Source organism: Malassezia pachydermatis (assembly GCF_001278385.1).
Source record: "Malassezia pachydermatis strain CBS 1879 chromosome Unknown scaffold4, whole genome shotgun sequence".
Lineage (NCBI taxonomy): Eukaryota > Fungi > Basidiomycota > Malasseziomycetes > Malasseziales > Malasseziaceae > Malassezia > Malassezia pachydermatis.
The window spans coordinates 256,411-283,514 of record NW_017253141.1 but is presented as its reverse complement, the minus strand read 5'-3'; the positions used below and the strand labels follow the sequence as shown (position 1 = coordinate 283,514).

The 27,104-nt window shown below is 56.2% G+C and overlaps 20 protein-coding genes across 20 annotated transcripts; 10 read left to right on the top strand and 10 right to left on the bottom strand.

The window, feature by feature from the left end:
* Window positions 1-7: 7 nt before the first annotated feature.
* Window positions 8-762, top strand: Malapachy_3849 (ubc1-e2 ubiquitin-conjugating enzyme; the record flags this gene model as incomplete). The annotated part of the gene is made up of 5 exons (XM_018138308.1): window positions 8-98; window positions 128-201; window positions 229-597; window positions 626-684; window positions 711-762. 5 exons carry the CDS (start codon window positions 8-10, stop codon window positions 760-762), a joined length of 645 nt encoding a protein of 214 aa, XP_017991715.1.
* Window positions 763-824: 62 nt separating this feature from the next.
* On the bottom strand, window positions 825-3,062 carry Malapachy_3853 (platelet-activating factor acetylhydrolase; the record flags this gene model as incomplete). Its single annotated transcript, XM_018138312.1, has 1 exon — window positions 825-3,062. One exon carries the CDS (start codon window positions 3,060-3,062, stop codon window positions 825-827), a length of 2,238 nt encoding a protein of 745 aa, XP_017991746.1.
* Window positions 3,063-3,347: 285 nt separating this feature from the next.
* Window positions 3,348-4,568, top strand: Malapachy_3877 (hypothetical protein; the record flags this gene model as incomplete). The annotated part of the gene is made up of 1 exon (XM_018138336.1): window positions 3,348-4,568. The coding sequence occupies one exon, from the start codon at window positions 3,348-3,350 to the stop codon at window positions 4,566-4,568; it is 1,221 nt and encodes a 406-aa protein (XP_017991891.1).
* Window positions 4,569-4,688: 120 nt separating this feature from the next.
* Malapachy_3844 (hypothetical protein) lies at window positions 4,689-5,151 on the top strand (the record flags this gene model as incomplete). Its single annotated transcript, XM_018138303.1, has 2 exons — window positions 4,689-4,797; window positions 4,826-5,151. 2 exons carry the CDS (start codon window positions 4,689-4,691, stop codon window positions 5,149-5,151), a joined length of 435 nt encoding a protein of 144 aa, XP_017991540.1.
* A 250-nt stretch (window positions 5,152-5,401) lies between these two features.
* On the bottom strand, window positions 5,402-7,078 carry Malapachy_3856 (wd40 repeat-like protein; the record flags this gene model as incomplete). The annotated part of the gene is made up of 1 exon (XM_018138315.1): window positions 5,402-7,078. One exon carries the CDS (start codon window positions 7,076-7,078, stop codon window positions 5,402-5,404), a length of 1,677 nt encoding a protein of 558 aa, XP_017991750.1.
* Window positions 7,079-7,234: 156 nt separating this feature from the next.
* Malapachy_3818 (vesicle transport v-snare protein vti1) lies at window positions 7,235-7,962 on the bottom strand (the record flags this gene model as incomplete). Its single annotated transcript, XM_018138277.1, has 3 exons — window positions 7,235-7,322; window positions 7,357-7,418; window positions 7,447-7,962. 3 exons carry the CDS (start codon window positions 7,960-7,962, stop codon window positions 7,235-7,237), a joined length of 666 nt encoding a protein of 221 aa, XP_017991954.1.
* A 192-nt stretch (window positions 7,963-8,154) lies between these two features.
* On the top strand, window positions 8,155-9,328 carry Malapachy_3835 (branched-chain alpha-ketoacid dehydrogenase mitochondrial precursor; the record flags this gene model as incomplete). The annotated part of the gene is made up of 2 exons (XM_018138294.1): window positions 8,155-9,283; window positions 9,321-9,328. The coding sequence occupies 2 exons, from the start codon at window positions 8,155-8,157 to the stop codon at window positions 9,326-9,328; spliced, it is 1,137 nt and encodes a 378-aa protein (XP_017992095.1).
* A 61-nt stretch (window positions 9,329-9,389) lies between these two features.
* Window positions 9,390-10,087, bottom strand: Malapachy_3863 (hypothetical protein; the record flags this gene model as incomplete). The annotated part of the gene is made up of 3 exons (XM_018138322.1): window positions 9,390-9,697; window positions 9,730-9,777; window positions 9,808-10,087. 3 exons carry the CDS (start codon window positions 10,085-10,087, stop codon window positions 9,390-9,392), a joined length of 636 nt encoding a protein of 211 aa, XP_017991634.1.
* Window positions 10,088-10,269: 182 nt separating this feature from the next.
* Window positions 10,270-11,386, top strand: Malapachy_3843 (hypothetical protein; the record flags this gene model as incomplete). Its single annotated transcript, XM_018138302.1, has 3 exons — window positions 10,270-10,287; window positions 10,333-10,394; window positions 10,426-11,386. 3 exons carry the CDS (start codon window positions 10,270-10,272, stop codon window positions 11,384-11,386), a joined length of 1,041 nt encoding a protein of 346 aa, XP_017991546.1.
* Window positions 11,387-11,500: 114 nt separating this feature from the next.
* Window positions 11,501-14,185, bottom strand: Malapachy_3817 (mitochondrial inner membrane abc transporter; the record flags this gene model as incomplete). Its single annotated transcript, XM_018138276.1, has 1 exon — window positions 11,501-14,185. The coding sequence occupies one exon, from the start codon at window positions 14,183-14,185 to the stop codon at window positions 11,501-11,503; it is 2,685 nt and encodes an 894-aa protein (XP_017991955.1).
* Window positions 14,186-14,567: 382 nt separating this feature from the next.
* Malapachy_3881 (citrate lyase beta subunit) lies at window positions 14,568-15,651 on the top strand (the record flags this gene model as incomplete). Its single annotated transcript, XM_018138340.1, has 8 exons — window positions 14,568-14,579; window positions 14,612-14,713; window positions 14,751-14,861; window positions 14,889-15,109; window positions 15,135-15,246; window positions 15,273-15,417; window positions 15,445-15,550; window positions 15,591-15,651. The coding sequence occupies 8 exons, from the start codon at window positions 14,568-14,570 to the stop codon at window positions 15,649-15,651; spliced, it is 870 nt and encodes a 289-aa protein (XP_017991782.1).
* Window positions 15,640-16,187, bottom strand: Malapachy_3865 (hypothetical protein; the record flags this gene model as incomplete). Its single annotated transcript, XM_018138324.1, has 2 exons — window positions 15,640-15,718; window positions 15,748-16,187. The coding sequence occupies 2 exons, from the start codon at window positions 16,185-16,187 to the stop codon at window positions 15,640-15,642; spliced, it is 519 nt and encodes a 172-aa protein (XP_017991940.1).
* A 117-nt stretch (window positions 16,188-16,304) lies between these two features.
* Window positions 16,305-17,545, bottom strand: Malapachy_3859 (hypothetical protein; the record flags this gene model as incomplete). The annotated part of the gene is made up of 2 exons (XM_018138318.1): window positions 16,305-17,453; window positions 17,483-17,545. 2 exons carry the CDS (start codon window positions 17,543-17,545, stop codon window positions 16,305-16,307), a joined length of 1,212 nt encoding a protein of 403 aa, XP_017991791.1.
* A 183-nt stretch (window positions 17,546-17,728) lies between these two features.
* On the top strand, window positions 17,729-18,344 carry Malapachy_3841 (adenine phosphoribosyltransferase; the record flags this gene model as incomplete). Its single annotated transcript, XM_018138300.1, has 3 exons — window positions 17,729-17,762; window positions 17,791-18,298; window positions 18,326-18,344. 3 exons carry the CDS (start codon window positions 17,729-17,731, stop codon window positions 18,342-18,344), a joined length of 561 nt encoding a protein of 186 aa, XP_017991544.1.
* Malapachy_3826 (hypothetical protein) lies at window positions 18,345-19,050 on the bottom strand (the record flags this gene model as incomplete). Its single annotated transcript, XM_018138285.1, has 2 exons — window positions 18,345-18,683; window positions 18,715-19,050. The coding sequence occupies 2 exons, from the start codon at window positions 19,048-19,050 to the stop codon at window positions 18,345-18,347; spliced, it is 675 nt and encodes a 224-aa protein (XP_017992049.1).
* Window positions 19,051-19,374: 324 nt separating this feature from the next.
* Window positions 19,375-21,432, top strand: Malapachy_3870 (hypothetical protein; the record flags this gene model as incomplete). Its single annotated transcript, XM_018138329.1, has 1 exon — window positions 19,375-21,432. The coding sequence occupies one exon, from the start codon at window positions 19,375-19,377 to the stop codon at window positions 21,340-21,342; it is 1,968 nt and encodes a 655-aa protein (XP_017991663.1). The 3' UTR covers window positions 21,343-21,432.
* A 12-nt stretch (window positions 21,433-21,444) lies between these two features.
* Malapachy_3861 (hypothetical protein) lies at window positions 21,445-22,632 on the bottom strand (the record flags this gene model as incomplete). The annotated part of the gene is made up of 1 exon (XM_018138320.1): window positions 21,445-22,632. One exon carries the CDS (start codon window positions 22,630-22,632, stop codon window positions 21,445-21,447), a length of 1,188 nt encoding a protein of 395 aa, XP_017991559.1.
* A 172-nt stretch (window positions 22,633-22,804) lies between these two features.
* Malapachy_3831 (50s ribosomal protein l1) lies at window positions 22,805-23,912 on the bottom strand (the record flags this gene model as incomplete). Its single annotated transcript, XM_018138290.1, has 2 exons — window positions 22,805-23,563; window positions 23,601-23,912. The coding sequence occupies 2 exons, from the start codon at window positions 23,910-23,912 to the stop codon at window positions 22,805-22,807; spliced, it is 1,071 nt and encodes a 356-aa protein (XP_017992004.1).
* A 163-nt stretch (window positions 23,913-24,075) lies between these two features.
* Malapachy_3873 (other haspin protein kinase) lies at window positions 24,076-25,682 on the top strand (the record flags this gene model as incomplete). Its single annotated transcript, XM_018138332.1, has 2 exons — window positions 24,076-25,341; window positions 25,371-25,682. The coding sequence occupies 2 exons, from the start codon at window positions 24,076-24,078 to the stop codon at window positions 25,680-25,682; spliced, it is 1,578 nt and encodes a 525-aa protein (XP_017991941.1).
* A 198-nt stretch (window positions 25,683-25,880) lies between these two features.
* Malapachy_3879 (helix-loop-helix dna-binding domain-containing protein) lies at window positions 25,881-27,054 on the top strand (the record flags this gene model as incomplete). Its single annotated transcript, XM_018138338.1, has 2 exons — window positions 25,881-25,956; window positions 25,991-27,054. 2 exons carry the CDS (start codon window positions 25,881-25,883, stop codon window positions 27,052-27,054), a joined length of 1,140 nt encoding a protein of 379 aa, XP_017991847.1.
* Window positions 27,055-27,104: the final 50 nt, after the last annotated feature.

The window sequence follows — 27,104 nt, the reverse complement described above, 5'->3', positions numbered from 1 at the left end:
CGTAACGATGGAAGGCGCCCGACTGAAGCGCATCATGCGCGAAATTTCCGCATGCGAAAAAGATCCAGATGATGAGATTACTGTGAAAATGGTGGATGGTACGTACGGTATTGTGGGCTCATGGAAGAATCGCCATTCCATCTCATTGGCACATTCCCTGGACCTGAGAACTCGCCCTTTGAAAAGGGCCTTTTCAAGGTGGTATGTATATGCCTATCTTATATGCAGGATATTGTCGTACCTGAAGGCTATCCCTTCCATCCGCTCCAAATGCGATTCCTTACCAGAGTGTACCACCCTAATGTGTCATCACAAAGCGGCGCCATTTGCTTGGATATCTTGAAGGACCAGTGGTCCCCCGTCTACACGTTGAAAACCACACTGATGTCTCTTCGCTCTCTACTGTGTTCTCCAGAGCCGAATGATCCACAAGATGCGGAAGTGGCTAAACATTACACAAGTAACTTGGATAGTTACAACAAGACCGCCGAATACTGGACCAAGGTGTACGCAGCTCGTGAGCCACAGAACGACAACGCCGATGTTGTGCAGCTGGCTGGTCTAGAAGAGGCAGATGTGCAGAAATTCTGCCAGAAGGTGCGTATTTACGCCAGCTTACATGCAGGGGTACAATCGAAACGCTGTCGTGACAGTGCTGAAACGTCTGAACTACCGTGGCGACAAGTACGTCTTTCCTCATACTCACGCAGCGCTCACAATATCACGGATGAGCAGGTGATTAGCCTGCTGGGGCAAATGTAAAGGCAATGTCATAATGTTTGGCTATAGTCTTTTACATAGGAGGTGGACTTGGAAGGACCCCTCTAAAATTCGTGCACAAGTAAGTGTCCAGGCGCGGCCAAGCCTTGACGCACGCCAAGGATCCACATGAATACGGTGAATAGTGATAATGGGCGTCGGCGTGTGTCTTTGATAGAAATGTTATCGGCCCACGTCTGATATACATTCTGCGCATCCGTGTCGATAATTTGGCCGTCCCATACTTCCTTCCCACCTTGGCGTGGATCAATAAAGCGGGGGGTCTGGCCGTTCTTTTCGTCAATAAACTCAGCGCCACTTTTGTTCGAGGCATTGTCCGTGTCCAGCACGTTGCTAATATGTTCGTGCACAACGCTCGAAGCACGACGATGACGATGCAAAACACGCTCCTGTTCCCTCAAATGCTTTCGCCCAGCACGTGTACTAGGGTCATTTTGGGCGTGTTGCTTCCAGCCACGCAACTCCCAGAACAGTGGCTTGTGAGGTTTGTGGTGGAACTTTTTGGAAAGTACACGGACTTGATAGAAGAAGTTCATCATCTCGTCCGTGACGGGCGCTTCTTTGTCCGCCAGAATGCGCGCACCGCCGCCCCACAAGGAAGTGGGTGCCATATCTGGAGCATCCGGACCTTCTGACACCATAAGGTGAAACGCATTTTTGTCCAAAGCATAACGCTGTCGCCACGCCTTGATTTGTGCCATGGATATAATAGCAAAGGAACGCACAGATTCCGTACCGGGGATGGCCGACCCAAAGATACGAGGCAAGAGATAAGGCAAGTCGCTAAAGTCGCCATGGTTAGTACCGGTCAACGTCATGAGCCAGCCACGATGTTCAGGATTGGCACTCATCGCATCCACAAGAATACGACGGAGCTTGACATACTGCTCAGGCCACATCGTAAAGCCCTCCGAGTTTATCACATAGACAGGCCGCTTCAGTTTCTTGCGCACATCCGGGTTATCTCTAGGATCAAGAACAGGTTCCATCCATGGATCCAAGATGATACCGTATGGGAAAATGTTCTGATCTGTGCGAAGAAACTCAAAGATGGTAGCACCACCAAAGCTGTGACCAATCAAAGAGTGCGTCGTAAGGTCCATTTTGCCTTTCCAGTTGGCAAAGAACTCACGGCAGCGTGGCACCAGGCCTTGCTCCCGCATACGCTTGAAGGTCTTGCGTCCCGCCAGGGAAGATCCCATACTGCGTGTACGGACACGAGCAAGCCATTCACTGTCACCATCATTGATGCGGCCGAGCACATACATGACCTCTTTGATCTCTTCGCCACGCATTTTAAGTTGAGCCTGGCGAAGAGTGATCTCCTTCTCGCCCTGCTCAGCAAAAAATGGCTGCAGACCCAACCGCTCAAACGGAAGATAGGCAACTTTACTAAAGTCCTGGAACAAAGATTCGTCACGCAAAACCTCCCTCGTATCACCATCTTGCAAAGCTAGACTGTGCACGGATTCGTTACCACCGAATTTCATATTCTTCCGAAGACGAGCATTCAAATCATCCTGGTCCACTTTAGACGATCGCATAATGGATTCCACGCCGGACCATACGAAGGTGCCAAGACCCGATCCATCGCGGTGCTCGATTGCAGCGACAATAAATCCATAGGAAGCGAGCTCCGTGCAGAACTCGGAGTACGCCAGTCGATTCCCTGCAAGGCCATGACAGAACACAATCACAGGGAAGGTCTGTTTCGATAAGCTGTTCTCAGTGATGCCATCCAAATCTGTACCAGGCAATGCAGGTTGCTTTGACGGATCGCCCAATGGCAGACCAACGCGACCTGCCAAATGGGCCTTCATGAATGTAAAAAGAACAGGGAAGAAAGCACGCGCATACCATCCATATTCACCAAGATAGGCCCACGCAGCTTTCGTCGTCTTTTTAAGCGGATAACCGAGCCACTTGGCTTGCTTGTACTTCTTCAGCTTGTCTGGCGAGAGGGATGCGCCTGGGTAGTACAAAGAAAAAAGCACCGTACGAAAGTGCAGCGTGGAAGAGCGCAGACGATACCCATGCTCCTTCAAGAATTCATCCTCAGCGATAGCTTCATTGAAATCTTCTTGGGAACGATCGACTGAGGCATCGAATTGCCGATACACTTTTTTGGCCTTCTTGTCAGAAAGCTTTGTGCCATTTTTGGAGAGCTTGTTTAGCTCGGAACGGCTTAAAAAGTCCGGTAGAAAGTCTCGTGGCTCACGCACAGGCACTTCGACATCGACGATGCCAACGTCATATGGCCCTGTGGGCTTCGGCAGTTGCATCTATTGATTGACAGAAAAAAATCGGCGATGTCAAGGATGATCGTCAGAGCTCTCTCTCTCCATATGTTTGCCCGATGCAGAAGAGCCAACGAAATCAGCTTGGCTGCTTTACCCAGGGCCGAAAAAGCACCTATGCATAAGCCTTATTAAAAATAATCAGAGTCTGGTGATGCAGGCGTCATGAGTGGCTCTCACTAAAGCCAGGTCAGTGCACGTTGCTCCCGGGCGGAGAATCCAACACTTAACTGTGGCACGGGTGGCGCCGATGTACCTGAGCGCTCCATCATGACACAAGCCTTATCACGGATCGCGGCCTCTTTCTTAGAGCAACGAAGTGATCTTGACTACTTGCAATCCATGGATATCCCGAACGAGGCCCGGCCAGCATGGACCGAGAGTATCGTCAAAGAGGGGGGTCATTCAGGCTCTGCACAGATCAACACAGTACCAGAGGGACAATATCCCACCTTTCGGCGCATGGCGATCCTGCTCTTACGACAAGGCATGCCTGATGGATTGTATTGGAGCAAAGAAACACTGCAAACCATACCAGCGTTTGGCAGCCGACGAACGCTTCCACCACCACCGGGCCCAGCTGACACAAAGGAGCCTCCCGTACGGGCTAAGAGGAAACGACGGTCCAATAGCAGCCAACCAGCTATTGATACTAGTCCTCCGCCCCCTAGCAACCCCGTGCTGTATGCCATTCAAGAAGAAGAACATGACCTGAGTCAGACATCGGCATACTCTACTACCACGACCACATTGGAAGAAAGCACCACAGGCCTCATGCGTGACGATGTAGCTATGCGTCAGGACTATGACGAGCAAGCGCTTTCCGTGAGCGATTACATGGCCCAACCCAGCACATCACGTCGTATTTATGGGATCCAACAAATACGCCCTATCCAGAAACCGGAGTCAACCAAGGTGCAAGACATGCTTATTTCATTGCTCATTGATACTGCCTCTTTATCGATGCATGCTTTCTTATTCTTTTTGTCTCTCCTATTCGTCATTGTCGGCATCCCTGTGGAAATCCAGCCGAAAGTATGGATCCCCTCTGTGGCGTTGGTTAAACGCTTGACGTCGGAACTCGTACAGATTCAAATGGACTTCGTCCGTCAACTCATTCCACAAACCAAGAAGCAGCGCGAAGCTGCCGCTTTGCAGGGGACTGAATTGATCCCACTACAAATTCCTTTTGAAGACCGCTTGGCATTTGCATCTCAAACACTGGCGGTGCATATATACCATTCCTCCCTGCCTTCCCAGTTTCAGGTACTGCGAAACATGTGCTTCTCAGCTTTATCTCACACACAAGAGAACAAGAAATGGGCAGAATGGGCATCCCAAGCGCCTATGCGACAAATTCTCTGGAGTCTACACTATTTGAAAGAACATGATGTGCACCTCAAATTGGGGTACATTGTCCAAGCCGTTTTCGATGCGGTTCTACTTGGTGTGGACACCTATCGCCAAGAGGCTTCAGCGACAAAGCCGTAAGCGGACATGTTAGGACGAATTGCATGTATCATAGTGAATACCTCTTCATAGTCACGTGATTAGACCTTGTGCACCTTCTTGTCGAGTACGAGAATCCGCGGTAGTGTTACGATGCTGAGCATGTCGACTTGGAGTCTAACGCAAATGATGCGCATGCAGGCGCCATGGCGTCCTGTTTTTGCTCGGTTCTTGTCGTCTGCGCAGAACCGAACTGTCCCGCCACCTCGAGGTATGTGGAAAGGATGGCTAACAGGAAGGGAGCATTGATACACCCAAGGCATTTTTAAAAGCGATTTCCAGGACCCGCCGTGATCTGGTGTCCAACTCGACGTGTGTGTCCGCTGTTGGCGAAGACTGGAATGAGATGTTCAGTTTGACGACGGAAAAACTGAAGGGGGCCGGTGTGCCGGTGAAAGAGCGAAAGTACATTCTCTGGTCCTTGGAGAAGTACAGGCAGGGCTTGCACCCATCCGAATTTGCCTACGATATCAAGAAGCCGAAGAAGGTCCGTGGATGGGGTCCGCGCGTGCAAAAGGGCTACCGTGTTCGCGGTGAGCTCCGCCCTGGCGAGAAGCGCGCATAGATGTGTAGTCATGGCTACTTGATCGATACCCATCCTGCCCACTCGTGAGACAGGCATAGCAACACCGCAGGTGCCCATGTCATCAGCGTACATAGATATAGGCGTATTTCTATTTGTAGCGCGCTATGGCATGACAAAGGAAGCACAGTGTACAAGAAGATATCATTGCATGGAAACGAATGTTACCAGCCCTGCAAAGTATGAGGGATCGCAGGGGGGCGTGTAAGACGTTGAAGAGCATGAGCACGAATTACATGGCATACGGCCGCGTTGAGTTGCATTGGTATATGTCCATCTCACCATCCACATGGACGACTCGTAAATATTGGGGGGACGCACGTACATCACTCAGGACAGAGCCGGGAATACGCGTCGACACTGTTGGGTGAAGAATAAACACCTCAGCGCGAGGTAGCATCGGTACATGAACCCCTACCTGGTTGGTAGGCTTCTGGAAGGCATGGGAAAGACTGAGCCTGTGCAGGCCTTTTCTGGATGTATCGTGGCGTGTGCGCGATGCACTTCGTGCGCCGCGTGGACGATGCAGAGCAGAGGCGGAAAAGTCCCATAGACAAAGACGGCCATCTTCACCCACAGAGGCAAAGCGATAGGTATGTGTGTCCATGTTGGAGCGCCATGGATCGAAGGCTAGGCCTGTGACAAACGACTGGTGTCCCTGGGCATGAGCAACGACATGGGCATCGTGTGGGGCCCAGATGGTAATCAGATCGTCTTGGCCGCCCGTTAGAAGGAAACGGCCATCGGGCGACCAGCACACCGAGGTAAACCCGCCAAAGTACGACGCAAAGGAACGCACTAAAACTTCGCGGTCCATATCAATCAGACGCAGGCATCCATCCGCACTTGTCACGGCTAGGAGCTGGGCGGTGGGACAGAAGGCCATGTCTGTTAGGCGATCTCGAGCAACACGCCAGTGCGCTATTGGATTGACACCGGAGCTTGTGTATCGTTGCCGGTTCAAACGCCATGTGCTTCCCGACGATGTCTGCTGTTCCTGTCGCGAAATCGGTGGAGTCGCCACCATTTGCTCTGTGGGCCGCCATTCCATGGGGTCGGGAGGGCACTTGGGCTCGTTGCCATCCTCCCGCTCAAGGTCCCATACATAGACGCAACCATCGTCATGCGCCGTCAGTAGCAAGTACTCATGGCCGGGCACCCATCGAATTTGACGGATCGGTGACTTTGTTACACAACCATCCCGGTTGAAGCGAGTAAATTTGAATAGAAAGGGATCGAGCCAAACAATGTCACCAGAAAGGAAACCAATTGCGATATCCAGACGATCAGGACGTCGTGTCCATGCATTCACATCATGGCATAGCGGAGTGGCTTGGAAGGAAATGCGGACCAAGGGCTCTTTCAATTTGGTCGGCTGAGAGATGTACCAGAAGAGGGAGTGGCTGCTGTGCAAAAGCATAAAGTGGGTCGGCTCCGTGGCCTGCGCAAGGGCCTTGGATAGCTCTTGCGACTGATTTACACGCGTAATAAAGGTACCGGTCACCGTTCGAAGACTCGACTTGGGTCGCGTCACACGCTGCGCGGACGATAACCCTTGCGATAGCATGCCGGTGCCACTGTATACATTGGTCGACGGTGCCATGGTATCACAGTCTACGCCCTGACTGATCAGGATAGGGGACAAGGAAGACGTGAGCTGACTCGCCGCGCCATTTATTCCTTGGCTGGACAGCCCCTGCAAGGGCATGCCACTAAGCCGGGGGACTTCACCCGAGGGGAGGATACGTGCATGAATCGAGGCTTCGTTAGAGATACCCTCTGTAGCCTCAGGGCTCGGTCCATTTTGGTTCGCATTGCGGTGCAACAAAGGATTAACCCAGTCCACGCATGTGTAGATGCCTTCCGGTGCTCGGAAGGCGGGGGCTCGTGCTTCAGCAGTGGTAGGCATGAGGAGGAAGCCCCGCGGCATTTAGTGCACGTGCCTCTTTATAATGCCCTGGCGGCTGAATGGGTGGCGGCAGCTAATAAGGGCGTCTGGGCTTTGATTGTGGGGTAGAAGGGAAAGGACCTTCAGATCTAAGGACAAGGAAGGGAATAGAGGCTACTAAAACAGTTTGGAGTACAGAATGAGTAGAATCAAAAGCACAAGCACGACCACAATCGCCATGGTGACCAGTTTTTGTTGCTTGGCTCTACCAGTATAAGTACACGAGCGAGAAAACGTACCGACGAATCATATGTTGCAGTGTTCGGGAGGACCGATCGATATGCACATCGGCCCCATGGAGCTAAGGTCAGTCAGTGCGCTATACATACCGTATCACGACTGTGCTCAATCTGCTCACGCTGGCGACGGAGATCTTGTAGGATGTTCGCGCCAACATCTTCCGTCTCTAGGGCCAGGCGGGTACTTGCCGCCAAGCGTTCGGAGCCACGCTCTAAAAGATCAGTACCTTGCAGCAGGCGTTGGCGCTGTGCGCCTTCGTTCGCTTCCAAATCCGTGTCGCGGTACTCGTCCAGCGGCAAGCCACTAGCCCCATAGCCACTGGGTTTCTGTTTAGCCCGCAAATCAGCCTGCAGCTTATGAAGGGATGATTGGAGCGCATGCAGTTCTTTCGCATAGCGCTCTTTCACACTCTGCGGAAAGGCCTGAAGCTCAATTTCCATCTGCGACAAGATCTCGCCAGCCTCCTCCGCTTCCGCCTCCGCATGACGCAACGCAGAGCGTTTGGTCTCGTCAGACACGGAGGAGAAATCGGTCGTGAGCCTACTCTCAATGGAAGACTGCAACTGCGCAAAGTCCGCTGCGTACGATTCAAAAAGCTCGGCCATGGTATAGTATACGCAGGACACCTGTCAACCAAACCTCGCGCACGCTCGCACGCCTGGGTCAGCGCGCAGTGTGGGTGGGTGGCGGCCCTCGGCCGAAATGCGTGTGCCTGCACGACGAGCACAGACTCGCACACGCAGGGGGAGGTGTAGGCGATCTGCTTGGGCTTCAAGGGAGTGTATCTGGCAGCTGTCATGACGCCGCCGCTCCGTCATGCTACACGGTTTGCCGTGTATGGTGTGCCTATGGACTTGCTGTCCAAATCACTGCAGCGCACACCGCAGCCGATTACGATTCCATATCTGCTGGCCCATGGCGGTCAGCCAGGAAAGCCACCGACCGCCGATGAACTCTTACGATCGGCCAAATACACGCAACAAGAACTGCCTGTGCGTCTAGCACGACGTGTGCGTCAGTTTTATTCGCTTCCTTTTATTGTAGGAACGAACCCATATATCCAGGAGGTGGCACGATTGTATGCGTCCTCCTTTGCCCAGCTAGCTAGTATGCCGCCCATTCAAACGCTGGAAGACAACCAAACATTCACAAAAAACCTGCGTAAACTCGTACAGGACCATACGGAGAATGTGCCTACGCTAGCGCGCGGGTTCTTGGAATGTCGTGAGTACATGGATGCAGCGCAAGTATCCAAATTCCTGGACGTCGCGTTGCATAGTCGTATCGGTATTCGAATTATTGCAGAGCAGCACTTGGCGCTGACGGCAAGCTCGGATCTGGAGAACGGCACAGATGCAGTACAATCGCCTACGTCTGTGGGCATCATTGATACAGAAATGTCACCTCTCCGCATTATTGAACACAGCTGTGAGTACGTGCAAGCCCTTTGTGAGTCGACGTTTGATATTGCGCCCAGCGTTTCGTTTGAAGGCGACTTGGATGTGAAGACGGTGGGTATTCCTGTGCATTTGGAATATGTTATGACCGAGTTGCTTAAGAACTCGTTCCGTGCGACCACAGAGGCCTACCTGAAGCGGAAGAAGGCAGGGACTGCGACAGGCGGTCCACCTCCCATTGTGATTACACTGGCCAACGCACCGTCGCATACGAGTGTGCGTATCCGAGATGAAGGCGGTGGGATCCGGCCGGAAAATATGTCCAAGATCTTTAGCTATGCATTTACGACGGCCAATGCGCAAACAGGCGCAGAGGCAGCTGATGAGTCTAACGATATTATGGCGCATGCAATGCAGAGCAGTATGGGAACATTGGCAGGTCTAGGCTATGGTCTGCCACTCTCGCGGCTGTACCTTGGCTATTTCGGTGACAACAACCTGGATATCGTGAGTCTTTGGGGACATGTATGTACGGCAGCAATAGGGCGAGGACTGACATACAACAGGGCTGTGATACATTTATCAACCTCTCGCATGATATAGGCACGTCTGACGTGCAGATCTAAGTGGAAGCGTTAGTGCGTTCCGCCACGAGCACGGAATAGGTCTTCCGTGGACGTTTTCAGAGCGCCACTTTTGCGTTCTTCCTGCTGCAGCTGGCGCAGCCGGCGAACGAGGCGCACGTCGACCTCTTCGTTGCGTTCGCGCTCTTGCAGACGGACACTGTAGTACTTGCCGCATTGAAGGAGGATCACACCGAGCAGTGCCATGGAAAGAAGAATGTGCGCGCTGGCCAGCTCGCGGAGCAAAGCGACCCAATGCTGTAGCTGACGTGGCGTCAGCGTAGCAGGTGGCGGCACAGAGGGAGGGAGCGCTTCGATGCCTGGATATGTGTGAGTGGTAGCGGACACGTACAAGGTTGAATCTTGCTGAAGAACAGGACGGAGCTGGCGAGGATCAAGACTGTGTGTGAGAAACGAAAGAAATACGTACACAAACTCGCGCCGTCGAAGAGCAGATTGTTAGCACCTCCCGTAAACATTTTGAGGAGGAGGATACCAATCTGAATGCTGCCAATAGCCATGAGACGGTGTGCGTAGCGTTGCGGCGCTATGCCGATGGTGCTGGCATAGTACTGCAAGGCAATAGTAACGTTTTCCTTGGTAAGATTTGCTTCCCATAGCATCAAATGATCTGCGCGCCAGTGCATGGCCAGCACACCCATGACGAACATGGAGCATGCGAGCAGCACCGCCACGGTAACCCCGATCATGACGTCCAAGTGAGCGTGCGGAGCGTGTGCGCCGACGCCGTGGCTTCGCGGTACCTCCACATAATTGAAGGTCACGTGGACAACGCGTCGGGCGCATGCACTCGGCCGGCATTCGCAGTTGGTGGGCCACCCGTACACAAGAGTGCGAGGGGTGAAGTGAGCCCGCTTATTGATCTGCAATCATGGCGCCGATTCTGAATGTATGTATGCGCGCGTTGGTAGGCTATGGTGCTAACCAAGCGTAGTTCCACCCCGGCAACTTGCCCAGCTTTTCGCTTCGTCAGCACGACAATGAGACGATTGATTCGTACGTATATCTGACCAATACTGACGCGTAGGTTGAAGGAGCGCGCAGCGGCCAAACTCAACGTGCAGGATGCTTCGGAGCTGAGCCTCAAGTACCTGTATGAGAAGGAGCAGTACAAGATGGATGATGCTGATGACTATGATATCTTTGTCGACCGTTTCAGCAGCGCCCCCGAGGCGGACCTGTTTGTCTCTGCGCCGAGCCTGGCGGCGCAGCCTGCGCCGCCGATGAACTACTCGGCCCTGGGCCCTGCGCAGCCGGTGCCGAATGTGCCTGTGCTGGACGAAAGCACGCTTGTGACGCGCACCCCGGCGCGTGGCAAGACGGGCTCGGTGAGCATTCACCGTGTGCCTGCCGCGACGGTGCCTGGCGTGGAGGAGTACGTCGAGGCGGGCGGTGTGAGTGGTGGTGGCCGTGACAGCATTCTGTACCCCCCGCCGCGTGAGCCGATTGTGCCTGGCTCGATGAACACGGTGTGCCCGCAGCCTACGCACATGATGCACCGCGACACACAGAGCATCAAGTCGAAGAAGTCGACGCAGACGCAGCACACTCACCACCATAAGATTGCGTTTGAGGAGTTCCACTCGCAGCGTGGTGTGCGTCTTCTGCGCGGCAGCCTGGGCCCGGTGAACAATGTGCCGATGATGCTCAAGTCGGGCTACCGTCATGTGTACGTGAGCCGCAGCTTTGCGTTGGACCATGGCTTTATTCCGGCAGACACGACGCCTGGTACTTATGGCTACAACGGTATTACGAACCTCGGCAAGTGGCCTGTGCAGGTCGGCAGCAAGGCTGTGCCGTGCACGGTGATGCTGGCGGAGGACAGCTACTTCCCGGTGATCCTGGGTCGCTCGTTCATGGAGAAGCGTGGCGTGCGTACCGACCCGATTGACATGACCTCGGTGATCTTTATGGACAATGGCGAGCGTGCCGACGTCGAGGTGGTCGTGGTCCGTGACGAGCTCGGCCAGCCAGTGCCGATTCCCTAAGCTGCGCAGGTATGGCACCGTACTAGACAGAGTTTGGAGTAATTGTTTCTTTGGTGTAGACTGCGTATATGTTGATTGAATTTCATACTGCCCAAAGACGACGACTATCTAGCGCTAGCGCTTGCCGCGGCGATGCCGATGCTTGCGCTTGGCATTGCGTGACGACGGTGTGGGCGTAGCGGCGGCAGCCTCAGGAGGAGCCGTCGTCTCGGTGTGGGCCTCGGCCTTGCCAGACGTGCTAGCAGGCTTGCTGTCGGCGTTGACATCAGCCTTGGCGTTGGGCGCAGTGCTGGCCTTGCCGGCCTTCGCAGTCGAGTCGCCGGTCTTGTCCGACACAAACGCAGGGGCAGGGCCGGTTGCGGACGTCGACGCAAAGGCTTGGGCCTCCGCTGCCTGCTCGGCCTGCGTCTTGCTCTGCTGTCGCCATAGGTGGCTGTACTTGCCACCCAGCTTGATAAGCTCGTCGTGGGTACCCGCCTCAATAATGCGACCATGATCAGCGACAAGGATCTTGTCGCAGTCAATGATAGTCGACAAACGGTGCGCAATCGTCAAGGACGAGCGGCCTTGCATGAGCGTCTGCAGCGCGGACTGCAACTGCCGCTCAGTATGGCTGTCCAGCGCGGACGTAGCTTCGTCGAGCAGCAGAATCGGCGGGTTCTTCAAGATCGTGCGTGCAATCGCGACACGCTGCTTCTCACCACCGCTCAGACGCACGCCACGTTCACCCACGACGGTATCGTAGCCATCGGGGAATTCCTTGATCCGATCATGGATTTGCGCAGCACGTGCAGCTGCCTCGATCGCTTCGTCAGAGGCTGTCACGTCGCCGTACTGGATATTGTGCCGGATGTCCATGTTGAACAGTGATGGCTCCTGCGGCACAATGCCGATGGACTTGCGCAGGCTCTGCTGCGTGACATCGCGAATGTCCTGGCCGTCAATGAGAATACGTCCACGGGACACATCGTAAAAGCGGTATAGCAGCTTGAGCACAGTCGACTTGCCTGAACCACTCTCACCGACCAGCGCCACACGTTCATGGGCCTTGATCGTGAACGAAAGGCCGTCCAAGGCAGTCGATCGGCCTTGGTCGTACGAAAAGTGCACATCCTCAAACGCGATCTCGCCACGTGCCACATGCAAGTCAGGCGCGCCAGGCACGTCCTTGATATCGACTTCCTCGTCGAGCAGCTCCATGAGCTTGTCCGTATCCACGAGGTTTTGGTTCACGACGCGGTACAGTGTGCCCATCATGTTCAGTGGCTGGTACACCTGCTGCAGGTACGAAATGAACACGACAAACTGCGACGGCGTAGTCTGACCATGCACCACAGTATAGGCCACAGCAAGGACGGTGAGCAGCGTGCCCACCGACAAAATCACGTTCTGGATCAGATTCAGCATGTTGAGACTGAACACGAGGCGGTACTCCGCTTGGCGGTACGCCTCCATCGCCTCGCCAAAGCGGTTCGATTCGTACTGCTCGTTGCTGTAGCATTTGACTGTCTCGTAGTTGAGCAGCGTATCCGTGGTAATGGCCTTGCAGGCCGAGTCCTTGGTATTCATCTCGCGGCGCAGCTGGGTACGCCACGTCGTGATACGGACACTGCACCACGTGTACAGGACCATAATCAGCAGCAGCACAGCGCCCACATAGGGCCCAAACACAATGGACATATACGCCACAGCCACGAAGATATCAACAAATACGGGCGTCAGCGAGAAGAGGAGGTACTCAAAGAAGTTGTTGATCGCCGAGCCACGGTCCAAAGTACGGATCAGCTCCCCTGTCTTTCGCTTCGTATGGAACGACATCGACAGATTCAGCACACGGTCAAACATCAAGCGGCTCATGTTCACATCCGAGTACCATGCAATGGGGTACCACAGCAAGTTCTGCGCCACGGTGACAAGACCACCGGAGCCCTGGAACAGCTTCAAGAGCGCAAACGTCAGAATCGCACGCCATGGATCACGGCCCTCACTCAACGAGGCAACAACGTGACCCAGCGCAATGGGGACCATCAAGTTGATCACACGCGCCGTGAACAGCAGACCGACACAGACGACGGCCATGACTTGCAGCCGTGGCGACTTGCTGGGCCACAAGTACGGGCCAAGCACACGCACGCGCTTCAGCAGCGAGAAAAACGTAGGGGACGTAACAGGCGCTGGCGTGCTGGCGCTCGGGCCTGCCGCAGCGGCCGACGAAGGTCCCGCCTCGGTCGTGGCGGTGGGCAACGCGGCTGCCTGGACATACCACACGCGCTCCTTGTACGCGATCCAAGCAACAAGGGGGTACAAAAGCACACTACGCACAAACAACACGCCCACCTGCATGCGTGTCCATACGCGCACATCCGAGGACGCGGACTGGTGGCCATGTACATACAGCAAGAACAAGTCGCATACCAGGCTCAGGCATACATACGCCATCAGACGATCACGGCGGAAGTGGCCTGCGCCGTACCTACGCTCCTCGCGCATCGTAGCTAACGCCACGAGCAACCAGGCCAACGCACCGCCGACGGCTTGGACAGCAAGGCAGTCCCATTCATGTGTGTCAGGGAGCCAGATGTGGGGCGGTAGCACCGCCCCGACCGCGATCATGATACCTGACACAAAGAACGACAGAGCAATCAGCAAAATCGCCCACCGCGTCGACTTGGAGTAGCGCTCATGCTGCGCTACCACGACAGGCTGTGGAAGCAAAGCCTCTGGCATAGCATCCAGTGAAATTTGGCCTTCACGACGGAAAAGACGTCGAAGCATACGAAGGTGGATAGCCAGCATCATGCACGCTGCCACAAGAAGTGGCTGCGCCATGTGCACGATAGGCACCCACCTTTCATCCACCGCTGGTAGGGCCATCACGTCCAAAGCCAAGACGTGACGAAGCAGGCACCTTCCAAGGCCTCGTGATCACGTGCATACGTGGAGAAAAGGCGTTACCCCGCGGCCGTGCGCAGGCAGGCAGGCAGGCAGGCCGTCAAGGGACGGCGCTAGCGACGCCACGGTGCGCCTTCCTTCCATCGACATGCTCGCATTGCAAGCTTTATATCGTGTACGAACGTGCGCTAGTCGGTCTCCCGTATGGGTAGGATGGCGCACGTTCACGTCCACGCCGCATGATCACCCACGCCGCAGTTTGTTGTACGTGCCAGGCAGCTCGGAAAAAATGCTTGTCAAGGTACGTAGCAGAGCCACTGACGCTCGCGTCAGAGCCGCCGGATGACCCCAGATACGATAGTGTTTGATCTGGAAAATAGCGTGGCGGAGCATCGTAAGGGCACAGCGCAGGGCATGGTATTGCAGGCTCTGCAGGTACGTGACGGCGCACCGCCCCTACTCTGACGACTAGGCAGCGCCCTCCGAGGGCCCCGAATTGGCAGTGCGCATAAATGCCCCATCGACACGCCGCGATGTGGCAGAGAGTGACTTGGATATTGTATTGCAAAGCCATCGTGTGCAGGTACGTGCGCCGCATATCTGACGCTAGGCCGTGCTCCTGCCGAAAGTCGAGCAGGTCGAGGACATTGAAATGGTCGCATCGTGTGCGGCTCGCACAGGCTCATACAGTGCGACATCGCCTCTCAATATGATTGTCTCGATTGAGAGTGCTGCATCCCTGCTGCACATACCGACGCTCATTGAAAAGGCAAAGGACCGCTTGGCTTCATACGACCATGTGGCGCGCATTGTCGCCTTGTTGTTTGCCAGGTACGTATAAGCGTACTGATCCCAGTGAGGACTACTGTGCAGCTACAGGTGTGCGACGTACCCGTGATCGTCGTGGCCTGCTCTTTCCCCGCTCACAGCTCGTGACGATCGCGAAAGCGTACCAACTGCAAGCGATCGTACGTACAGGGCTACTCACACACAGGATATGGTATGCATAGAATACAAAGACGAAGCCTATCTACATGAAGAATGCGAGGAAGGCGCAATGCTCGGCTTCGATGGCAAGCAGGCGATTCATCCTGCTCAGCTGGATGTAATGCGACGGGCCTTCTCGCCCTCCGAACAGGGTATGTAATGTGTGAGTAACACCGCAGACATTGCGTTAGCGCAAGCGATTTGGGACGCCTACAAGCAGGGCGTGGCACAGAACAAAGGCGCTGTTGGCCTGACGCACAACGGCCGTGATGTGATGATCGATGCGTACGTGTGCTGATATCGGCGTACCTAACCACACACACAGTCCCATGCTCCTTCAGTCTAAGCGTACATTGCGCCAAGCAGGCATTGAACTAGTCGAGTAGCATCGCATCGGTGCGTCCTGTTGCTGTCAATGTCGGCAGCAGCTCTGTCCACTTGGCATGAAGGTCGCTAAAGGTAAGACATAGTTATATACGTACGCTTGTTTTTGTTGATACGCCTCCGAGGTAGCTATGACAGATACTTGCTCATCCACACTCATATCAGAGCCAGGCGCTGCATCCACAGCTCGGCGTGCGTCCGTCAACGTAGACTGGAGGGCAGTCGCTTCTCGTGCCAATGCCTGCAAGAGCTCTGTCGGGATATGCCGCTCCGACGTCGACGTTGTATCTGTCTGCGACCATGGATCCCAATCCTCCTCGTCATTGATCGTGCCCAGCGCCAAATTCGGCAACGAGGTATCCGCCGCGGTGGACGTCAGTTCCATGGGCTGCTCTGTCGAGCGTGCTTCATCCGAAGGGGGTAGTGGCGTATCGCGGATCTGCTCTAACAGACGCCCAATGGCCTGGATTCGTGGTACTATGCTTGGCAGAAGCGTGGGATCTGTGATGGCACGCACAGGCCGTGCGGTGTCGGCCATCGCGCGATGGTGGTGTGGCTAGGAGACAAGTGGAGGGAGGACAGGTGGGGTTCTTAAATGCGTCCATTTTCTAGCTGGGATCTACACCAACACACGTATACTTGGCTCAAGGCTCAACTAGGAGGGGGGTGGATTATGGGAAGATAACGACGGTCGGTCAACCAGATTGCTGGCCATGTACCAAGCTTGTGTGAGCTGGGCGATCGCCTGCGACCACTCCGCTGCAGTGTTGGGCTGACGTGCTGTGCCTGCTGTGAGCGCATTTTCCATCATCTGTGGTTGAAGCGCTTGCAAATTGGCTAGCAAATCGCTCCATTGCTGAGCGAAACTCACTGCCTCTTCCGGTGTAGCGGGAGGAAGCTGAGCATTGGGCGATAAAAGGGAGTACGATGCTGCTGCGGTAGCTGGATCCAGCGCATGAGAGTCGTTCGGAGGCGGTGCGTCACTCATATGGAGCGATGACGTAGGAACAGCCGCCGCCGCGGCTGCTGCCGCTGCAGCCGCGGCAGCAGCCGCAGCCCCACTTTGCGTACTCAAATCGAGCGGCACACCTTCGTTCACCATTGGCCGGCGTGACGTGGAGACTGTTTTTGAGCCCACGTCATGTTCCTGAGCCTTTATACTTTTGTGACGTTTTATGATATTGTATACGTCCATACGTGTAATTTGGACGCCAGGAGGGATGAACGCGGGGCTCGTAGGGGGTATGTTGGCCGCATTTTTCTGGTGCTCATGGATCATTTGCACAATTTCTTTCTGGTCATGACCCTCGCTCACCCTTTCCTTGATCCATTCACGCACATTGTCCGGGATACGCGAGCTTGCCCAATACTCACGTGTATTGACTGTATGGCCCTGATGCTGGAAACGACATACCATTACGACCATGTCGCTTCCCATTTCCTGTGTCGCTGTGAACGAGGCAGGGCATCCAATCTTGATCGATGCCCGCCGTGACCGACGCTTTCCTGGGGCCAGATTGGGATTCCGACGATCGCGTGGCTTGCCTGAGTGATCACATACGTAGTGCTTGCGCCATGCATATCGACGTCCATGGGGGAGGGCGCCGTTGTAGCGTGTCGACGATACACGCCACTGTACCGTACGTTTGAGGACAGCGACGCATTCGTCGAAGAGCGACGCTGGGACCTGTGTCGTAAAGGGCTTGTCGGACGGAATGTTCAGGAGAAACTGCGCGGGGTCCGTGACGTATGGCGCCATTTGCGCTACGGCATGGGCCTCCTGACTGAACGATTCGGAAGAGAGCTACACGTCAATTTGTCCATAATACATACTGTGGGATGGATGGCCTCCATAGGAGGTGGGGGTGGCGCCGGCTCGGCGCCAGGCTCGTTCATCTAGGCAGTCACAGCAGCAAACGTGCGATGGCGTGGTAGCGAATCGGGGCACCTTATTATGTAATACACACCTCCATTGCATGGCGGCGTGGCTCTGGCCGTCCTGAGGGCGAACGCGAGACCGAACCAAGAAAACGCGCGCACGGCGCCTCGAGGGCCCTTTTCTTTGTATTGTCGACCGCCATGGCTGATATCGAATTGCTCAAGGCCAAGTTCCGTACGTGAATATGACTAGCTCACAGTAGAGTACTACCCTGACTGGCCCAAGAAGGGTGTGCTGTTTTGCGATGTGCTGCCTGTGCTGCGCGACCCGATCACGTTTGAGCTGCTGATCACGCACTTCATGTCGCATATCTTCACGTCGACACTCCCACGCTTGGCACACTCGCAGGCGGATGCGCGCATCAACTATGTCGTGGGCTTGGATGCGCGTGGTTTCCTTCTTGCGCCGATCATTGCGCAGCGTTTGGGCGCTGGCTTTGTGCCTGTGCGCAAGCGCGGCAAGTTGCCTGGCACGTGTGCACAGGCGACGTTCCAGAAGGAATACGGTGAGGACGTGTTTGAGATGCAGAAGGATGCGATTCCCGCTGGCTCCAACGTGTTGATTGTGGATGATCTGATCGCTACCGGTGGCTCTGCCTCGGCGGCCGGCGAACTTGTGCGTCAGCTGGGCGCCAAGACAGTGGAGTACCTGTTCATCGTCTCGATTCCGTTCCTCAAGGGGGCAGAGAAGTTGGATGCACCCGAGTACCAGTACGTTGCGAAAGTGACTTACAGTAGCCTGGTCGAGATGGACTAATTAATTGCCTATGTACTTCGTAGCGACCGTAGCACAGATCAATTCTTCCACCGCCGCTGCATCGCGGTTTTGGAATGCCAAGGTATCTTGGAGCTTGTACACTTTGCCCAGCTCCTTCCATGGCGATGCAGTGTCTTGCAGAGACATTTGAGTGAGCGCATGGTCGTCATTGGTATCGAGCGCTACGCCTTCGTGCCGTACCTGGCCGTCGACCAGCGACTGCATATGGGTCATCAGGGCCTCCGGGCGCGGACCTGCCGGGGGCGGAGGCGCGATGTGCGCAAGGATCAAGGAGCGTGTCGTGCTGGACACACCAAAGCGACGCAGCGCATCGGCAATCTGGATGTCAGTGGGACACACGACGACGTACATTGTTGTTCGGGTTGAGTGTCCACAAGATATCAGAGTGAATAGACGGGGTCTTGAGGCCGATCGGCGCATCTGGCTCCTCGCCACGCAGGCATCGACGTTCAGACGCGATCACAGCCTGCACTATGGCTGTGATCAGCTGCCGTCGGCTGACGATCAGACGCGCATCGATAAAGGCCATGTCCATGCGTCGCCGGTCCTCCGATCCCTCGGGCGTTCTGGATGCCTGAATGAGCGCCTCTTTTAAAGCGCCTCCATTCTGTACATTCTCAAACTGGGCAAGGTACACATGCCGTACCGCCGCAGGAAAGTGACTGGGCAGCGTGAGCGTCTCCATGCCCTTTCACGAGAGAGAGCGAGCGACGCACCCCCTAGCACGGACCTGGCGTGCACGTGATCACGACAGAACACGCCCGGCGTCGCCGCCGCGGCCCTTGGCAGAAAACGGGGCGTGCATCCAAGACGGAGGCAATTTGCGTTGAGGACGTGTTGACAGCGCGATTCGTAACGCGAACGAACTTTTTGCGCCACCACCTCTCTCTGTATCGACAGCGTGTCCGGCATCGCTAATTCTTCTGCTGCTACGGCAGTGTCTGCGTCGCCTCCTGCGGAGTCTCGTACGCCAGCGACGAGCGCTGCGCTGCCGAGCCCAGCGCCTGCCATGCCGTCGTCATCTACGCCGAGTGGCAGTCACGAGCCCCCACCCTCCGGCACGCCGACGCCCTCGACACTGTCTGTCATGCCTGGCACCACCATCCCTGTACGTGCCTCGGATGTGTATACCCGCCCTGGCGCTTCGTCGCAGTATACCAACCCCATTGTCACGGTGCATCGGCATGGCGTGCGCCCACCGCCGACCACGGCGACCGACGCCGCACGTCCACCGCCTGTGGCTACCGTGCACCGCGGTACGCCACCTACGACGAGCCCCGCTCCTCCGTTTATCATTTCGAATGCGCTGGCCGCAGCGAATGGCCTCGGTCCCAGCGCACGTCGCACATCGTTCACACCCAGCGCGGCCCCCCCGTTGGTGTCTACGCCGCCCTCGCATACGGCTGTGAGTCCAGCGCGCGTCGGTGTCGCGGTCAGCACACCAGCGCCAGCGACGTCGCCGGCTGTGCCTAGCCCTGCGCCTGCTGCGCGTGTACCGCCGCAAAAGGACTTGGTCGGCGAAGATCCAGAGCTGGCGCAGCAGCGCGCACGTACGCAGGAGCGCTATCGCGCACGCCTAGCGCAGGATCACGCACGTATACTCTCTCCGGATCTACAAACGCCGTTCCGCAGTTGGGACGATATGGTGCAGCGTTTATTACCGTACCATGTATGGCACCTCCCTGAAAAAGATCTGATTCACGCGATGGAGGCTACTGTCTCGTCTGCGACCAAGGAAAGCCAGGATGATGATGACGACAACGAAAATGTCACGTTTTCGGTGCCGTACAAGCGCGCACGTCTGGACACCGAGGCATCATCGCAAGATACCCCTTCTATGCGCTTAGCGCTACCGCCCTTCCCCTCGGCGACGTACACTGCCTCCGTGTACGAACGACGTGCGCAACTAGCGAAGCGCTTTGCGGCTCTTCAGACGCGATCTGCGACAACGTACGATCGCGCACCTTCCATGCAGGCCTCGTTGGAGCACTGGGAACGACTGCTATATGAAGACGAGCTGAAGACGTTCCAGGATCTCTCTGCAGAGCTACGTCGTGCCCGTTCTGAGCTGGAAGAGCTTGAACGACAGCGACCTGGGCGCCTGGGTCTGCCCTTGTCGAGTGTGTTGCCTGGGAGTACGTTGCCTATGCGGGATTGGTCCACGTCTGCTAGTCCTACGCTGCCGATGAAACGACCGGGCGACGATGGGACTGCCTCTGCTGCGTATACACGTGCCTCGCCTACCATGGCCCGCACGCCTCACGACGTTCGTCCGCCGTATCCCTTGTCGACCTTTGCGCCGGGAACGATGCCGGCCTATGCAGGCATGCCGTCACGTGGGCAGCCCGGTCCGATGGCGTCGCCAGGCAACGCGACCTCAGCAGGGGCCCCGCCCATCGCTGTCGCAGGCTCATCGGGGCTCGTACGACCACCTCCGTCTCAGCCAGGTAATGCGACGCAGGGGATTCCAACGCAGCCTTTGCCGTTGGTCGTCCCGATGACCTGCGTCCCACGCCTTACAGCGCTAGGCATTCACCTCGTCCCTGCCTCGCACCTGCTTCCGGCGCTTTCTTTGGCCAGTGCAGGGCAATCGATTGCGATGAACCCAGGGCTGACTGCGCCGCGGCCTGTGGTCGGCTTGCAAACGGAGCCTGTGCTGTTGGTTGGCATCACAGAAGTGCCTCTCCCACCTACAGCGCCGCCGCCGCCGCCTGGCGCCTCTGCTGCGTCGCGGCAGCGTTTGCACTTGAGCGTGGTCTTGTCCAAGCTTCGACCTGAGCAGCTCAGTGGCTTGGCCCAGATTATGCAGACGGTCCAAACGGATGACGAGGCGTCAGCCGCCTCGGCCCCTCCGCCCGTCACGTCGTCACCGTCGCCTGCACCTGTACCTGCGCCTGCACCTGCGCCTGCACCCGCGCCCGCGCCCGCGCCCACGCCCACACCACCACCACCACCGTCGTCGTCGCCCAGCAAGTAACGTAGTCCGTTGTACTAGCCAACGATTGTACCGTACTCTGGTAGGAGAAAGATGATGCAATGTATGTACAACTACAGACATGGTGGCTAAGGACGTTTGCTCTTACCTGGCGCCGCCCTTCTCACGTGGATAGTCCGACGTTGTGTTGATGTAGCGAGGCGGCTCCGCCGGCGCGACATCTGTACGTCCGCCCGGCAGGAACCATGCATCTGCTTGCTGCTGTGTGACGCCTGGCGCGGTAGGTGGGACCGAGGCAGAGTCCGAGTCGGCGTACTCGTCCACAGGGCGGGCACGAGAGGATGTGGAAGGCACAGCGTAGGCATCACCGTACACTTCGTCGTCCTCATGGTCCGATAGTAAATGCGCACGCGAGGTGCCTGCGTCCCGAGGACGATCCAACTCCGTTTCGGCTAACAGGACCGGCTGCCGGCGTGCCATCTGCGTACCAATGCCGGCCGTGTTGGGACCAGGCGCTGCGTACGGCTCTGACGACATCGGCGCCGCTCGCTGCGAGGGGCGTGGAGGATACATGTAGACATCTGGCTGCGAGTCCGATGACTCGACTGTTGTTCCTTGCATGGTAGGCGCATGGTATTCGACAAATTGCGGCAGATCATGCGGCTGTGAGGGCGCTGTGGCGACCGTGGGCTGCATGGCCACTTGCTCGTAGGGCTGCGAGGGCGCTGCGGCCGACGTGGATGCCGTGCCGCCACGGCTGCGACGTGGGCGAATGAGATCACAGCATACGGCAATGCAAAGCAGGCCAGCACACACGAAAAGGAGCGCCGCACCGATTACCGCGAAGTAGAAGGCCTTGCCGAACGTCAGCTCGAGCACGGTTTGGTTGCCTAGCTGATTGCGCACTTCATAGTACAGTGCAATGATAATTGCAAATGCCAAGGTCGTGACCAGTCCTCCAATGCCAGCGAGAATCAGACCTAACAGATTCATGGCGGGCGAGCATAGCAAGCCCAGCAGCGTAGCAAAGAACGTCACGACAGCAAAGGCAAAGCCAATGGGAAGCACAACGAGCACGTACGACAGGGTATGCACGATACCAGAAATCGCATTCAAGTCGCCTGGCAGATTTGGTATCACATACCCCAGCTTCATCGGCGAATCTTGGCCATTGACACTGTAGCCAAACGTACCGAATTTCAAGTCCAAGCCTGGCATTCGTGCGCGGAACAGATAAAACGCATCGTTGATCGGAATACTAAAGGTCGCTAGTCCCAGCAGCACACTGGCTGCAATCGAGAGCAGCAAGGCCACAGCGGCAAAGAACCGCATGGCTGACTTACAATCGTTCTGTCTCGCTCTCGTCGAGGCAAGAAGGAGCGTGTCAGTCTACCTGACGCCACTCCACGCTGGTGTTGGATGCTGCTTCATTGTGCATGCGCTGACTAATTTCTACGCTGCGTCCCTATTTTCGCCCTGCGTCTAGGCATCAGGGGGGGCCTACCTACAACACATCCTCCAAACGCAGACGAATACCTGGGCCCTGTGTCGAGCTTAGATAGACATCCTTGATAATCGATTGCGCACGCTTCATAGCCCCAGGACCGCGGCGTTGCCATGTCGTGCCATCCTCTCGTTGCGATGACACATCACGTGCATAGCTCTCCACGACTTTAACGCTCACCTTGGTGCCTGTGAGGCCACTCGCCGCACGCGCAATGACGGCATCCAAAAACGCTTGCACATTCGCACGCAAGTCCGCCTCGCTGAACGAAATACGGCCGACAGCGCCACGCACCACGCCCACACGATCGCCACGCCAGTCGACACCTGTCACAAGCTGATCAATAGCGCGACGCATTTCCTCGCCATCGTTGGCCACAGTGCCACGCTTCACGTTGGGCATCAGACCTTTCGGACCCAGCGTGCGCGCCAAAGCCTTGCTTAGACTCGGCAGCAACGCGGATGTGCATAGCACACGCGTATACGAAGGCACACGGCCTGATGATGTTTCACCAATCAGCTCCTGACCACCAACAATCAAGCGCGTCGAAGATCCACTCGCTTTCAGCTCCTCGTTCACCTGCTCCGCCGCCTGCGCAGCCTCTGTGTCTTGGTCGGCAAACACCAGTACGGTTTCACCCTTGATACGTGGGTCGCGAGGGTACGTTAATCGGCCACGGAAGGCATTGGTTTGGTTCGATGGCACAGACGTTACAATGTGCAGTTCATACGCGTTGCGTGGCCGCGCTGCATCCACGGCCTGTCCTGTTAGTAGTGTGCAGGGCGTGTATACATACCCGAATCACTTGGCGCGCATCGCTTAATGTCATGGTATCACTCGGGTGTGCACTTTCGTCACTCTTTCCCGAAAAGCTCGAACGGAACCTCTCTTCCTCTACAAGCCTTGCCGCTTGCAAGGCCTCAGCACCACGAAGTTTGCCCTCCGCATGCAAACGAAGAAGCGTATTCGGACTCTTTCGTGCACGGCCGCGGCCAGGCCCCGATTTGCGTGCCAGGACCGAAGTTTGATGCATCATACGCACGCTACCATGGGGGGTAGGCAGCGCATGGCGTACGCCTTGTAGCGCACCGATGACACTCCACGTCATCGTTTTTCTTCCCACCACGACGGCAAAGCGAAGCGTGAGACGGTGGACGGCCGGCGCTCGTCTTCGTATCATCACGTGATCAAACGCGTGGTGTCGAGGGAGGTGCACCTCCTCCACGCAGGCGTGACACGCTGCTGGTTGCTTTCGTGTTGTTGTCTGCATTATGCAGAGCACGAATACACGTCAGATCCATGTATATGGACGCAAAAATCGGACAAGGATTGTAGAAAAGACGCCGGCATTCGATGAGAACCAACCTGCTACGCCGCCCCCTGCCTCACGGTCCTCGACACAGCTGCCTGTGCGCCGAAGTTTGTTTGCGGGCGTAGATCTCACGTCGCCGTGGCCATCGTGGATGCAGAGTCCACGCGATACCATCACCAAGAAAATTACAGCCCCTCTGCGCTCATGGACAAGCAAATATGATATTTCGCCACCTGCGTCGCCTACACGCCGTCCCTTGGCTGACCTCCGTGGTAATGAAGCAGACACAGAGCCTAGCCTGTCTACGGCCATGGCTGACTTATCGCTCCAAACGCCGGAGCTGACCTCTCTATTGTCGAGTGTTGATCAGCAATCTCCTCTTTCCTTTGATACTATGGTCACTGAGCTGGCTCGTCAAGGTCCCCTCATCAAAATTGGCGAAGCTAGTTATTCTGACGTATACCAATGCACACCGATCGATGGCCGGCCCGCGCGTGTCATGAAAGTCATTGCGCTCGACTCTGGCAGTTTGGACGAGCTTCCTCGTGGACTTACCCTCTCTCCCTATAGCAGCGTCGAGCGAGAAGTGCGACTTACGAAGGCGCTCAGTCAGCCGACACGAACATGGTCAGCGCATACGGTGCACTTGCACCGCGCCTGTGTAGTACGTGGAAAGTACCCTGATGAACTGCTTCGGGCATGGGATGCGTTTAAAACGACATACCCGTCTCGGTCCGAGAATGCGCGGCCTGATACGTTGCCATTACAGCAACTATACGCACTACTCATGATGGACGATGCCGGTCAAGAGCTGGAGCATGTCCACTTCACATCGTGGACTCAACGAGCTGCCGTATTTTGGCAGACAGCCTGTGCCCTTGCCATGGCAGAGCGTGACCTGGGCTTTGAGCACCGTGATTTGCACCTCAGCAATATACTGGTGCGTCTTGATGAGCCTACGACACCGCAAGATATGGCAACGTCGTCTGCCAACTTGGTCGAATTCATGGCAGCGCGGCATGCCCCCGCCTGCACAGGCGTACGTGCGACCATGATCGATTATGCGCTCTCGCGTATTCAACAGGGCGACGAGATTTGGGCTTATGATTTCTCTGATGAGTCTATATTTACGGGCCAAGGTGATTCGCAGTACGAAGTGTACCGTACGATGCGACGCCTGGTAGCAAACGATTGGCGCGATGCTACACCGATGACCAATGTATTGGTACGTATTCTGCACATGCTAACCTATAGTGGCTCCAGTTTCTGCTCCAACGACTCCTCCTAGCCGAGCCCCCGGCGGGTAGCGACGAGACGGACGATGCGGCGTATCGGCTGCTTACCTCGGTTGAGCTTCTGGCGCATGACGCCGTTGAACATGCATTGCGGCATGTGCCGACACAAAAAGTGTCTACACGATCCAAGCGTCGTTCGATCCAACGGGCTCAGGACGCCTGGAAAATCTTACCTGACCACGTTCCCACCCGCATTACGTCGGCTTGGACGTTGATCGAAGCAGCTGCAGCATCGTGGCCAGAGGCCCTTATCACTGGTGGCCCCCCATAGAGGTGGAGGCCTGGTACAAGAATGCAGCCAATCACACGTGTAGATTAAATAGGGGCCGAGAACGCTGTGACGCAATGACATCGGCCAGTCGTACGGCTACCGTTGAAACGCAATCTAGAAGACAAAAGCACCGAAGCCAGGGGGATGTCGTGGCCAGCCACGTCTTCGTCTACCAAATCTGCCGAGGCTTCGTCCTCCATGCCCCGACGTCCATCGATGGATAACTCATCACTCACGACAGGCGCGCTCCCTTCAGCGCCTGGTCCCTTTGAAGGTATGTCCCAGCCGCCTCCGATCTGACTTGCTAGATTTTGCCGTACCGAGCCAGCTCCCGCCGAACTTGGAGCTCGATGAATCCTTCTTATCACGACTTACGTGTGAGTTGCAGTCCGAGACGCCTGCCGCTGCGTCCATGTCGGATCGTCCGACATCGTCTACTACTTCCACGCCGGCCGATATGGCACCCACAGTGCCTATGACTACGTCGCTCACCGTCCCTGCGCACGTCGCTTCTTCCCTCCCTTCCACGCTCACAGCGCCAGCTGATGCTCAAGCAGCGTCAAGCACGTTGCTAAACGAAAATGAAAGTGCTATGTTGACCAACTTCTTGCATTCGTTGGATGCGGACTTTGCTGAGTTGCCGTCGGTACCATCGCTCGGCTTGCCTACCTCTGATCTACCCCTACCACCTTTGGCATCGTTAGGGTCGTCCACATTCTTGTCGCTAGCACCCTCTTGGGCCAATGCCGCCTCTCCTTCCTCGCGACCAGGGCCAAGCGGCGCGTCCGGCATGGCCTCTCCTACGCCCCCTGTCAAGTCGAATGACACTGGCGACGAGGACTCGACCTCGGATGCGACACAAGGAACAGGCACAGGGACCGGCCGACGCAAGCGTCACATTATTTCCGAGCAGCGCCGTCGTAATCAAATTCGCGAAGGATTTACCAAGCTCTCTGAGCTCCTCGATGCAGGGCGGGGCTATGGCGCTCGCGCGCTAGGCCTCAATTCTGGCGCTGGCACGGGCGTGGAGGATGAAGAGTTGGACGATCGAACGGACACAGAGGAAGATTTGCTGCTGGGCTGTGACGAAGAAGAAATTCAGCGGCGCAAACGCAATGCTCAGCGTCGTGCACGTAGCCGCGCTATGGCTGGAAAGAGTCAGCGTGGGCGTGGGCGTGGGCGTGGACGTGGCGGCAGTGCCGGCGGTGCTGGCAGCAAATCTGCCGTCCTCTTCCAGGTGATCGACCTACTTGACTGGTTGCAAGGCAGGAATGCTACGTTGGAACGCGAGCTTCACGAGCTCGACTCACAAATACATGCAGCGCATGCACAAGCAACGCATATGTACCGGCGAACGCGTCACTATTCCTAATGTACCAACTCTGTATAATTATGTATTACAATAACGATTCCACCTGACAG